The following is a 12,111-nucleotide window of genomic DNA, read 5'->3' as shown; positions in this document are numbered from 1 at the left end:
AGTTTTCCTGAAATATGGAACGATACATTTGTCTGTTGGATGCTAGTTGAGAAATGCTGTAGCAAAACAATGTGTTCAGCGGTATTGTTGGATACGCACAAAACCCCCGAGATACACACACACACATACTACCTCAATTCTGAAACCCCTCTCTGATCTCTCTCACAGAGGAAGGCTGCAAGGCCCTGTTCGATGGCCCTGAGGAGGGACCATGTTATGAGTTTGTGTCCCAGGTCGCGGTGACATGGCAGGAAGCGCTGGACTCTTGTCGCAGCCAGGGAGCTGACCTGCTCAGCGTCTCCAGCTCAGAGGACCAAGCCTTCCCCATCTGTAAGACTGCCTTCCACTATAGTGGCTGTCTATGGCCTCATTCAAACAAAAAAAATATCCCAAACCTTTATTACAGGAAGAGTAATATGAATGATGTACTGCAAAGATGCAGTACTTGGAACTACTCGGCACATACTACTTACTTGGAAGTAATTGGGGCTACAGTACTTGGACTACAACTACTTGGCACAAAAATAGTATTGTAGTGTAGGAGTTTATAGTGTAGTATTTGTGCCTGTACTTTCAGGATTAGACACACTGGAATTACACTCTCAATTGTTTAGAAATAAAAATACATACATATCACGGGGTCATTGTCAGTTTTCATACTATCACTTCAGTTTTGGCAGCCGCTGCGGCTTGAGCGGGCGCGCGCACCCACACCATCAGAGAAAGAGAGCAGCCACAGCTCTCTCTCTATGACTGTTCCTTCACCACACAGGAAAGGAAAGTCTTTGTGTGCACTGCAGGATGGTGCACTTTGCAGATGTTATTTGATCTCATTGTATTACAGAGAGGGTGATTTATACAAGGAAGCTTTTAGACGAGAGACACTGCACAGCAAGCACAACTGTTATTGTTCAGAACCATCATCATCCATCATTATTACACTATTATCCCAGGTTAGAAGACATATAAGGAACCTATTTCCCTGACTGTTAAGAGGGGGTAAAACATAGCTATTTTTTTATTGACTAATTGCCGATATGATATATGCCCTCAAGGTCAGTAAAAATGAAGATTCCGTCATCTACTTTGTAGCTAGATTAGCTTGTCTAATCTTGTCTCGTCTCTGTTCTGTGTGGACTGAAGTGGACGTGGCCCATAACAGCAGGCCAGACAGGATGTGGATCGGCCTACACCAGCTGGACTCGACTCAGGGCTGGCAGTGGTCAGACGGCTCACCCCTCAACGACGTGCGCTGGGACAACGGTGAGGACGCAACACATACAGACACACTGCTTTAGCATGGTACTTTGTACAACTGTGGCACAACTATGTAATAACCATGGTACAACTATGGTACATATATGGTACTATGGTACATATACATATATAGCAATGTCACAACTAGGTTACAACTATTTATAGTACAACGATATAGCCGTGGCACATATACTGTATAGTACACGCATTGGTTGGTACAGGTATGCCACAGCCATACCACCCTATGCCTGGCACCCATCTCATTCTCCAGCCTGTGTCACAATGCCACCAGGGAAACACAGAGGCCAGTGTTGTGTTGTGAGCAGGCAGGCAGGGTCGTTGTGACTGGATGCAGCACTGCACAGGGACAGGCAGTGTGTGTGCTTGAGGACTGTCGTGAACGAGCTTGAACGACAAGTCAACTTGCCTGAATGGGCCTCTGTATATAACCATTAGCACGTGGCCTAGTCAAAAGTAGTGCACTGTATATGGGAATAGGCTGCCATTTGGGGCGACTGCTGTGTCAGAGTGGTGATGATGTCATTATCACGTTTCATGTTTCGAAGTAACAATGTTTATTACAACAACAGGAGCAAAGGTGCAGGATGACAGGCAGGGTCAGGTCAGGCAGAGGTCGATAATCCAGAATAGTGGGGTAAAGGTACAAGACGGCAGGCAGAGTCAGGTCAGGCAGAGGTCGATAATCCAGAATAGTGGGGTAAAGGTACAAGACGGCAGGCAGGGTCAGGTCAGGCAGAAGTTGGTAATCCAGAATATTGGGGTAAAGGTACAAGACGGCAGGCAGAGTCAGGTCAGGCAGAGGTCGATAATCCAGAATAGTGGGGTAAAGGTACAAGACGGCAGGCAGGGTCAGGTCAGGCAGAGGTTGGTAATCCAGAATAGTGGGGTAAAGGTACAAGACGGCAGTCAGGGTCAGGTCAGGCAGAGGGGTCACTAGAAAAACTAGAAAACAGGAATTAAGACAAGACAGGAGAAAACTGGCAACAGAGAACACAGGTATAAATACACAGGGGATAACGGGGAAGATGGGCGACACCTGGAGGGGGGTGGAGACAAGCACAAAGACAGATGAAACAGATCAGGGCGTGACAGTCACTGTCCTTCCTCAGAGCCCTTTGACCTCTCGGGGTTGTGTTTTTGTCAACCCTCAGTACCGAGGAGTTTACTACAAAGCAGTATCAATGAGCAAGCCTGCTAACTTTGATAAACAAACAGAATAAACTACTGATTTGCTGGTTCATTAGGAAAGCTAAACTAAGATTGTGTGTGTGTGTGTGTGTGTGTGTGTGTGTGTGTGTGTGTGTGTGTGTGTGTGTGTGTGTGTGTGTGTGTGTGTGTGTGTAGGGATGCCACACACATCGATCCTTAGGGAGTCAGACTGTGGATTCATGAATTCGAAAAACTACTACGAGAGTGAGGTCTGCGATAAAAAACTTCCCTACATCTGTAAGAAAAACGTCAACGTCACCCAGTCGGTAGCAACAGGTGAGAGTCAACCAGTTTATCACATTAATAGGGAAGGTCTTACTCTTTTATCCTCCAATTAGATACACTGCATTTCTGTCCTCTGCCAAAGGGATTTATGTAGCACTTTTCCAAGGTGCTGAAGCACTTTACATTTCAAGGCCATCCTAGATTTGCAACTCAATTCAACTGTATTTTTCCCTCTGTTTTTAATCTTTAGAGTGCTCTTCCAAGTGCTCAAATGTTTGATTTACATGTCAGGCCATCCTAGCCTTTTAACTCACACAATATTATTTCTATCTATCTTTTCTTGATCTTGTTTTTTTCTGCAGAGCCTTTGGTGTATAAATCCACCATATGTGACGAGGGCTGGGCCCCTTGGAACATGTTCTGTTACAAGCTGGTGAAGGATGAACCGAAGATGTTTGCTCAGGCTGAAAATTACTGTAAGACCATCGGAGGAGGCCTGGTCAGTCTACACAGCCTGGACAGCATGGAGATGATCAGCACTCAGTTCCATGCAGGTACACCGCACACTCAGAGAAACCAATCACGAGATGTGTTGGGCGTGTGGATCGGTCTGAACGGGACGGGGAACCCAGTCACCCTTAGCTGGGTTGACGAGACACCTGTCTCCTTCACCTACTGGGACAGGAATCATCCTATCCAACCCTCAGGACACTCTCACTGTGTCTACTACTTTGGAGAGGTGTGTGTGTGTGTGTGATCATTATGCAAGATGGTTTAGCCTACAACAGATCTTGCTTGTTTACTTCTGGATATGTTTCAACAATAACATGCTCTGACAGGCTAACCATTTGCTAAGAAATAGGCAGTAGGTCCCATTGCTCACTTCATTTCATCAACATGACATTGTACTCATAGCAGACCTTAAATGTTGGGCATTTACAACCCCTAAAGGAAGTCTATGTACGGTATCTCTAGACCCATGCCTTTATCTCCTTTTTCTGTTTCCAGTCTCATGGCTGGAGGGTTGGGAGCTGTACCCAGGAGCTGCCTTTCATGTGTCAGAAGAAAGGAGAGGTGAACGAGTCTTCTACGACAGGATGCCCTCCTGAAGGGGTAAGAATTGTTCCCCCGCCCCAACCTCCTCTTCCCAGGACACGCTGTACCTTGTCGAGCTCTTTTGATTGATTTCATTTGTTTAATTTATTCTTTTTTTATTTTATTTTATTTCTGAGGACAAACAACACATGGCATCTAGCTGTAGGGTAACAGTTCAATGATTATTGATTTAATTTATTTGTTTTGTTTACATCTCTTCCGCTTCCTGAAGGACTGGAGGAGACATGGGAACTCGTGCTACAAAGTGGACTCTAAAGAAGTGTCGTTCAGAGACAGGTGTGACCTCACCATAAACAACAGGTACAGCCAGCCATTCCTCGTTTTCTCTTTCATTCCTCCTTTTAGCTCTGTATTGTCCAGTCACTGTAAAGTAAACGCTGTATTTCAGAGAAATTGCCTTGGAAGGGTGCCAAAACCCAACAGCATTCCACATCAACTCTCAACATTCAGTGCGGTCTCACTAATTGTCGTGTTCCCTCGTGCAAGGTCTAAAGTAGTGCACTATATAGGGAATATGGTGCCATTTAGGACTCAAGGCTCAATCGTTCTTCAATGTGTTCTCCACAGGTTTGAGCAGGCCTTCATCAATAGACTCCTTGCAGAAGAGATCAACGTAAAGAGACAGTATTTCTGGACGGGCCTCCAGGACATAAAGACTTCAGGGGAGTACCAGTGGGTCACTCAGGATGGCTCGGGAACCAACGTCACATACACCAACTGGGGCGTGTTTGAACCAGGTTAGTCCCGACTGAGAAGTATTCTGTAATTGGGTGAGGGTTTAACCTTGTTGGGGTTTCAGTGGTTTGAAGTGGAGAGAAGCGAGTGATTGGTGTGCATGAGTTACGTGTGTGTCTGTGTGTGTGTTACATACGTGTGTATGCGAATTACTTACGTGTCTGTCTCGGTGTGTGTGTTTCAGCCCTAGCAGGGGGCTGTGCAGTGATGTCCACAGCCAAGCCTCTGGGTAAATGGGTGGTAAAGAACTGCACCATGTTTAAAGCTGGCTCCATCTGTAAGAGAGACATCGCCGCTCCACAGCCCCTAGAGCCTGAGCCTGACCCTAACCTCCCCTGTCCCGATGGGTGGACATCCAGGCCTGGCATTTCCTACTGCTACAAGGTATGTGTAGGCCTGTGTGTGTCCTTGAAATGAATTGACGCAGATTCAGTTTACTTCACTCAGCAGTGTCCCCTCGATGCGCCTTAGGGACCGTGTTGGTTTAAGTTACTGTGTCGTTGCACATTGAGGTCTCATGGTGACCTGATTGCGGTATGTTAGTGTGTTATAACAACATTCCCGTAGGGTCTTGGTGTGTTAGTATTGGTAACCATGGCAATGCTGTGCCAGGTGTTCCACGAGGAGAGGCTGAGTCGTAAGCGGTCCTGGGAGGAGGCAGAGAGGTTCTGTGAGGCCCTGGGGGCCCATCTGCCCAGCTTCAACCACCCACAGGAGATGAAAGCCCTGCACTATGTTATGAGAGACTCCATCAGGTAGGGGCCCTTGCGCGCACACACACACACATACACGCTGCACCTACCACTTGCGCATATACTCACATGCACGCACACACGTCATTCTTTTCATCTCAGCGATAACACAAACTCAATCACAATAGTCAGACTGGTCTAGCCACCTCAACTAAACAATGTGAATGTATGTTTATAGTCACATTCCAACAGCAGCAACTTAATGCCAGCTTTATGCAGTACACACCACACTGCCATATCGCTCATAGGTCAGAGCTTACACACCGCTCTAGTTCCCACCACTGTAACTGTCCCCAACACCCAACACAGTTACCACACACATCTGTGTTTTCAAATTCACACAGGATCATCGTCTTTATGCTAATGTGAGCTGATTCCAGTCAAAAGTAACAAGTATGGTTCATACCAGGACACACCCTGTCCTGCAATGCTCTGCAGGGGGAAGGTGCATTCACTAGCAACAATATACTTAAGACACTGGAAGATTGTTTAAACACTGCCTTTTGAGCACACAAAAATTATAATAAACCCCCCCAAAAAGATGTGAGAATGATGTGTTTGTTAACAGTGTTTGTGTCCTGTCTGTCCCAGTGATGACCGGTTCTTCTGGGTGGGGCTGAACAGGAGAAACCCAGCTGCTGGTTCCTGGGAGTGGAGCGACAACAGGCCTGTGAGTAGAGGACAAAAACATTGTACCTCTGTGTGTAACTCCCGTAGAGAGACTATAATAAGTAACCATTATTATAATATACATGTCGTGATTCATCCGAAGGTGTCCATGGCCATTTTCCCCCAAGAGTTCCACGAGGATGACGAGTACAACCGGGGCTGCACAGCCTTTAAGGTGGGTTGGTTCAGATACTGGAATACAGCCTCAACACTGCAGAGCAGCTGCTGGTGGGCGGTCGTGGCAGTTGTCACTACTTAAACCCGCCCTCATTCTGTGTCCATGTCAGCTTCTTCCTACATCACATGCTCCATTTTAGAGCTCCCTCTCACTACATCTTTTGCACTGTCATTATCATCAGGGACAGGAGTTTTACTACCTATAAAAGCCACTGGCCCCAGGGTACAGAAACATGTTGGCGATGAATATCTGTCTACAGTTGTCATATCGATTTTATTTATTATTTATTGATCCGTTATTTTACCAGGTAAGTTGACTGAGAACACGTTCTCATTTGCAGCAACGACTTGGGGAATAGTTACAGGGGAGAATGAGCCAATCGTAAACTGGGGATTATTAAGTGACCGTGATGGTTTGAGGGCCAGATTGGGAATTTAGCCTGGACACCGGGGTTAACACCCCCTACTCTTACGATAAGTGTCATGGGATCTTTTTAATGACCTCAGCGAGACAGGACACCCGTTTAACTTCCCTTCCCGAAAGACGGCACCCTACACAGGCAGTGTCCCCAATCACTGCCCTGGGGCATTGGGATATTTTTTAGACCAGAGGAAAGAGTGCCTCCTACTGGCCCTCCCAACACCACTTCCAGCAGCATCTGGTCCAGGGACTGACCAGGACCAACCCTGCTTAGCTTCAGTAGCTAGCCAGCAGTGGTATGCACGGTGGTATGCTGCTGGCAATGCTGAAATGGTTTGTCGTCTTGAAACAAATGTCTCTTTCTCTCTCTTTAACCAGACACTGAAAGGAACCTTAAAGAGTTTTTTTGTCTTCCTGATGCACGAATTCCCTCCTCTGCCGTTTTACGCCACCCCATTCCACTGTGACGTCAGACTGGAGTGGGTCTGCCAGATCCCCCGTGGTAACCACACACACACACAGACACACACACTGGCCACGTGATTGTAAATGTGTCCTAGCTCCTCCTTAGTTTCAATTCAAAAGTGTCTCTTGTGTAGTGTCTGCTTGACCCACGTTGAACCGGTTGACCAACATAACAGTCCTCTGTCCATTTTTACAAGAAACCCTAATTTAGGAGTCAGAGTTTGGGGAAATGTTTGGTGACCTTTACACGTTCAATCTTGCATTCTCATAGTTGAAAATAACTGTTTGTTTGTTCATTTTGAAATAGGAAAAACTCCCGAGAACCCAGAGTGGTACAATCCTGGTAAGTCAATCAAATTTCAATTAAATGTATTTATAAAGCCCTTTTTACATCAGCCGACAAAGTGCAATACAGAAACCCAGCCTAAAACCCCAAACAGCAAGCAATGCAGGTGTAGAAACCAAGAGAGGAACCAGACTCTGAGGGGTGGCCAGTCCTCTTCTGGCTGTGCCGGGTGGAGATTATAACAGTACACGGCCAAGATGTTCAAGCGTTCATAGATGACCATTAGGGTCAAATAATAATAATCAGTGGTTGTAGAGGGTGCAACAGGTCAGTACCTCAGGATTAAATGTCAGTTGGCTTTTCAAAGCCGATCATTCAGAGTTAGAGACAGCAGGTGCAGTAGAGAGAGTCGAAAACAGCAGGTCTGGGACAGGGTAGCACGTCCGGTGAACAGGTCAGGGTTCCATAGCCGCAGGAAATTGGAGCAGCAGCACGGCCAGGTAGACAGGGGACAGCGAGGAGTCATCAGGCCAGGTAGTCCTGAGGCATGGTCCTAGGGCTCAGGTCCTCCGAGAGAAGAGAGAATTAGAGGGAGCATACGTAAATTCACACAGGACAACCGGATAAGACAGGAGAAATACTCCAGATATAACAGACAGACCCTAGCCCCCCCAACACATAAACTATTGCAGCATAAATACTGGAGGCTGAGACAGGAGGGGTCGGGAGACACTGGCCCCATCCGACGATGCACCCGGACAGGGCCAACCAGGCAGGATATAACCCCACCCACTTTGCCAAAGCACGGCCCCCACACCACTAGAGGGATATCTTCAACCACCAACTTACTACCCTGAGACAAGGCAGAGTATAGCCCACGAAGATCAAACCCACGGCACGAACCAGAGGGGTGCGCCAACCTGAACAGGAAGATCACGTCAATGACTCAACCCACTCAACTGACGTCCCTTCTAGGGACGGCATGGAAGAGCAACAGTAATTCAGAGACTCAGCCGCCGAAATAGGGTTAGAGGCAGAGAATCCCAGAGAGAGGGAAACCGGCCAGGCAGAGACAGCAAGGGTGGTTCGTCGCTCCAGTGCCTTTCCGTTCACCTTCACACCCCTGGGCCAGACTACACTCAATCAGACAGTGCCTTGCAAAAGTATTCACCCCCTTTGGCATTTTTCCTGTTTTGTTGCATTACAACCTGTAATTTAAATAGATTTTTATTTGGATTTCATGTAATGGACATACACAAAATATGTATTCACCCCCTTTGCTATGAAGCCCGTAAATAAGATCTGGTACAACCAATTACCTTCAGGAGTCACATAATTAGTTAAATGAAGTTCACCTGTGTGCAATCTAAGTGTCACATGATCTGTCACAAGATTTCAGTATATATACACCTGTTCTGAAAGGCCCCAGAGTCTGCAACACCACTAAGCAAGGGGAACCACCAAGCAAGGGGCACCATGAAGAGCAAGGAGCTCTACAAACAGGTCAGGGACAAAGTTTGAACATCCCACAGAGCACCATTAAATCCATTATTAAAAAATGGAAAGAATATGGCACCACAACAAACCTGCCAAGAGAGGGCCGCCCACCAAAACTCATGGACCAGGCAAGGAGGGCATTAATCAGAGAGGCAACAAAGAGACCAAAGATAACCCTGAAGGAGCTCCAAAGCTTCACAGCGGAGACTGGAGTATCTGTCCATAGGACCACTTTAAGCCGTACACTACACAGAGCTGGGCTTTACGGAAGAGTGGCCAGAAAAAAGCCATTGCTTAAAGAGGCATGTTGGCAGACTCCCCCAAAATATGGAAGAAGGTACTCTGGTTAGATGAGACTAAAATTTAGCTTTTTGACCATCAAGGAAAACGCTATGTCTGGCGCAAACCCAACACCTCTCATCACCCAGAGAACATCATCTCCACAGTGAAGCATGGTGGTGGCAGCGTCATGCAGTGGGGATGTTTTTCATCGGCAGGGACTGGGAAACTGGTCAGAATTAAAGGAATGATGGATGGTGCTAAATACATGGAAACCTGTTTCAGTCTTCAAGAGATTTGAGACGGAGCAGGACAATGACCCTAAGCATACTGCTAAAGCAACACTCAAGTGGTTGAAGGGGAAACATTTAAATGTCTTGGAATGGCCTAGTAAAAGCCCAGACCTAAATTCAATTGATAATCTGTGGTATGATTTAAAGATTGCGGTACACCAGCGGAACCCATCCAACTTGGAGCTGGAGCAGTTTTGCCTTGAAGAAGGGGCAAAAATCCCAGTGGCTAGATATGCCAAGCTTATAGAGACATATCCCAAGAGACTTGCAGCTGTAATTGCTGCAAAAGGTGGCTCTACAAAGTATTGTTTCACAATAAAAAATATTTAGCATCTTCAAAGTGGTAGGCATGTTGTGTAAATCAAATGATACAACCCCCCCCCAAAAAATATATTTTAATTCTAGCTTGTAAGGCAACAAAATAGGAAAAATGCCAGGGGGGGTGAATACTCTCAAAAGCCACTGTAGAAACTACTGAAGAGATGAGTCTTCAATGAAAACGGTTGAGACCGAGTCTGCGTCTCTCACATGGGTAGGCAGACCATTCCATAAAAATGGAGCTCTATAGGAGAGCCCTGCCTCCAGCTGTTTGCTTAGAAATTCTAGGGACAATAAGGAGGCCTGCGTCTTGTGATCGTAGCATACGTGTAGGTATGTACGGGGGGACCAAATCGGAAAGATAGGTATGAGCAAGCCCATGCAATGCTTTGTAGGTTAGCAGTAAAACCTTGAAATCAGCCATAGCCTTAACAGGAAGCCAGTGTAGAGAGGCTAGCACTGGAGTAATATGATACAATTTTGGGGTTCTAGTCAAGATTCTAGCAGCCGTGTTTGGCACTAATTGAAGTGTATTTATTTATCCGGGTAGCCGGAAAGTAGTCATTGCAGTAGTCTAGCCTAGAAGTGACAAAATAATGGATACATTTTTCTGCATAGTTTTTGGACAGAAAGTTTCTGATTTTTGCAATGTTACGTAGATCTTCAAAAGAGAGATCAGGGTCCAGAGTAACGCCGAGGTCCTTCAGTTTTATTTGAGATGACTGTACAACCATCAAGATTAATTGTCAGATCCAACAAAAGATGTCTTTGTTTCTTGGGACCTAGAACTAGCATCTCTGTTTTGTCCGAGTTTAAAAGTAAGAAATTTGCCGCCATCCACTTAATTTATGTATGAATCACAGGCTTCCAGGGAGGGCAATTTTGGGGTTTCACCATGTTTCATCAAAATGTACAGTTGTGTATTGTCCGCATAGCAGTGAAAGTTAACATTATGTTTCTGAATTACATCACCTGGAGGTAAAATAAATAGTGAAAACAATAGTGGTCCTAAAACGGAACCTTGAGGAACACCGAAATATACAATTGATTTGTCAGAGGACAAACCATCCACAGAGACAAACTGAAATGTTTCCGACAGATAAGCTCTAAACCAGGCCAGAACTTGTCCGTGTAGACCAATTTGGGTGTCCGACAATGGTATCAAAAGCAGCACTAAGGTCTAGGAGCCTTGGTCTGACGCCATTAAACGGTGATTTACCACCTTCCCGAGTGCAGTCTCATTGCTATGATGGGGTCTATACATTGTTTATCTTCAGGAAGGCAGGGAGTTGCTGCGCAACATCTTTTCCAAAACATTTTGAGAGGAATGGGAGATTCAATATAGGCTGATAGTTTTTTATATTTTCTGGGTCAAGGTTTGGCTTTTTCAGGAGAGGCTTTATTACTGACACATTTAGTGAGTTTGGGACACATCTGGTGGATAGTGAGCCGTTTATTATGTTCAACATAAGAGGGCCAAACACAGGAAGCAGCTCTTTCAGTAGTTTGGTTGGAATAGGGTCCAGTATGCAGCTTGAAGTTTTAGAGGCCATGACTATTTTCATCAATGTGCCAAGAGATATAGCATTAAAAAACTTGAGTGTCTCCCTTGATCCTAGGTCCTGCCAGTGTTGTGCAGACTCAGGACAACCGAGATTTGGAGAAATACGCAGATTTAAAGAGGACTCCGTAATTTGTTTTCTAATGATCATGAGTTCATGAATGTATCACTGCTGAAGTGAAAGCCATCCTCTCTTGGGGAATGCTGCATTTTAGTTAGCTTTGCGACAGTATCAAAAATACATTTTGGATTGTTCTTATTCTCCTCAATTAAGTTGGAAAAATAGGATGATCGAGCACCAGTGAGGACTCTTCGATACTGCACGGTATTGTCTTTCCAAGCTAATCATAAGACTTCCAGTTTGGTGTAGCGCCATTTCCGTTGCAATTTTCTGGAAGCTTGCTTCAGGGCTCAGGTATTTTCTGTATACATGGTCCTTTGCTGTTGTTCTGGGATTGATTTGCACTTTTCACACCAAAGTATGTTCATCTCTAGGAGACAGAACGCGTCTCCTTCCTGAGCGGTATGACGGCTGTGTGGTCCCGTGGTGTTTATACTTGCATACTATTGTTTGTACAGATGAACCTTCAGGTGTTTGGAAAAGGTTCATCCTTGGGAGCAAGACTTGTGGAGGTCTACAAAAAAAATTCTGGGGTCTTGGTTGATTTCTTTTGATTTTCCCATGATGTCAAGCAAAGAGGCACTGAGTTTGAAGGTAGGCCTTGAAATACATCCACAGGTACACCTCCAATTGACTCAAATTATGTCAATTAGCCTATCAGAAGCTTCTAAAACCATGACATAATTTTCTGGAATTTTCCAAGCTGTTT

At 45.6% G+C, this 12,111-nt stretch overlaps 1 protein-coding gene across 1 annotated transcript in view; it reads left to right on the top strand.

Moving 5' to 3' along the window:
• Positions 1-12,111, top strand: part of LOC110495860 (lymphocyte antigen 75) — a 40,511-nt gene that overhangs the window by 8,387 nt on the left and 20,013 nt on the right. Inside the window, exons 4-16 of the mRNA XM_021571353.2 lie at positions 169-330; positions 1,144-1,263; positions 2,623-2,763; positions 3,075-3,451; positions 3,721-3,825; positions 4,040-4,128; positions 4,396-4,565; positions 4,748-4,947; positions 5,176-5,318; positions 5,907-5,985; positions 6,088-6,159; positions 6,961-7,084; positions 7,355-7,390. Of these exons, the coding sequence (XP_021427028.2) occupies positions 169-330; positions 1,144-1,263; positions 2,623-2,763; positions 3,075-3,451; positions 3,721-3,825; positions 4,040-4,128; positions 4,396-4,565; positions 4,748-4,947; positions 5,176-5,318; positions 5,907-5,985; positions 6,088-6,159; positions 6,961-7,084; positions 7,355-7,390 (1,818 nt within the window). The remainder of the gene's footprint in view (positions 1-168; positions 331-1,143; positions 1,264-2,622; positions 2,764-3,074; positions 3,452-3,720; positions 3,826-4,039; positions 4,129-4,395; positions 4,566-4,747; positions 4,948-5,175; positions 5,319-5,906; positions 5,986-6,087; positions 6,160-6,960; positions 7,085-7,354; positions 7,391-12,111) is intronic.

This window comes from Oncorhynchus mykiss, chromosome 18, assembly GCF_013265735.2.
Source record: "Oncorhynchus mykiss isolate Arlee chromosome 18, USDA_OmykA_1.1, whole genome shotgun sequence".
In the NCBI taxonomy this organism is placed as follows: domain Eukaryota; kingdom Metazoa; phylum Chordata; class Actinopteri; order Salmoniformes; family Salmonidae; genus Oncorhynchus; species Oncorhynchus mykiss.
The sequence above is the reverse complement of the archived record's forward strand: the minus strand, read 5'-3'. Positions and strand labels throughout refer to the sequence as shown.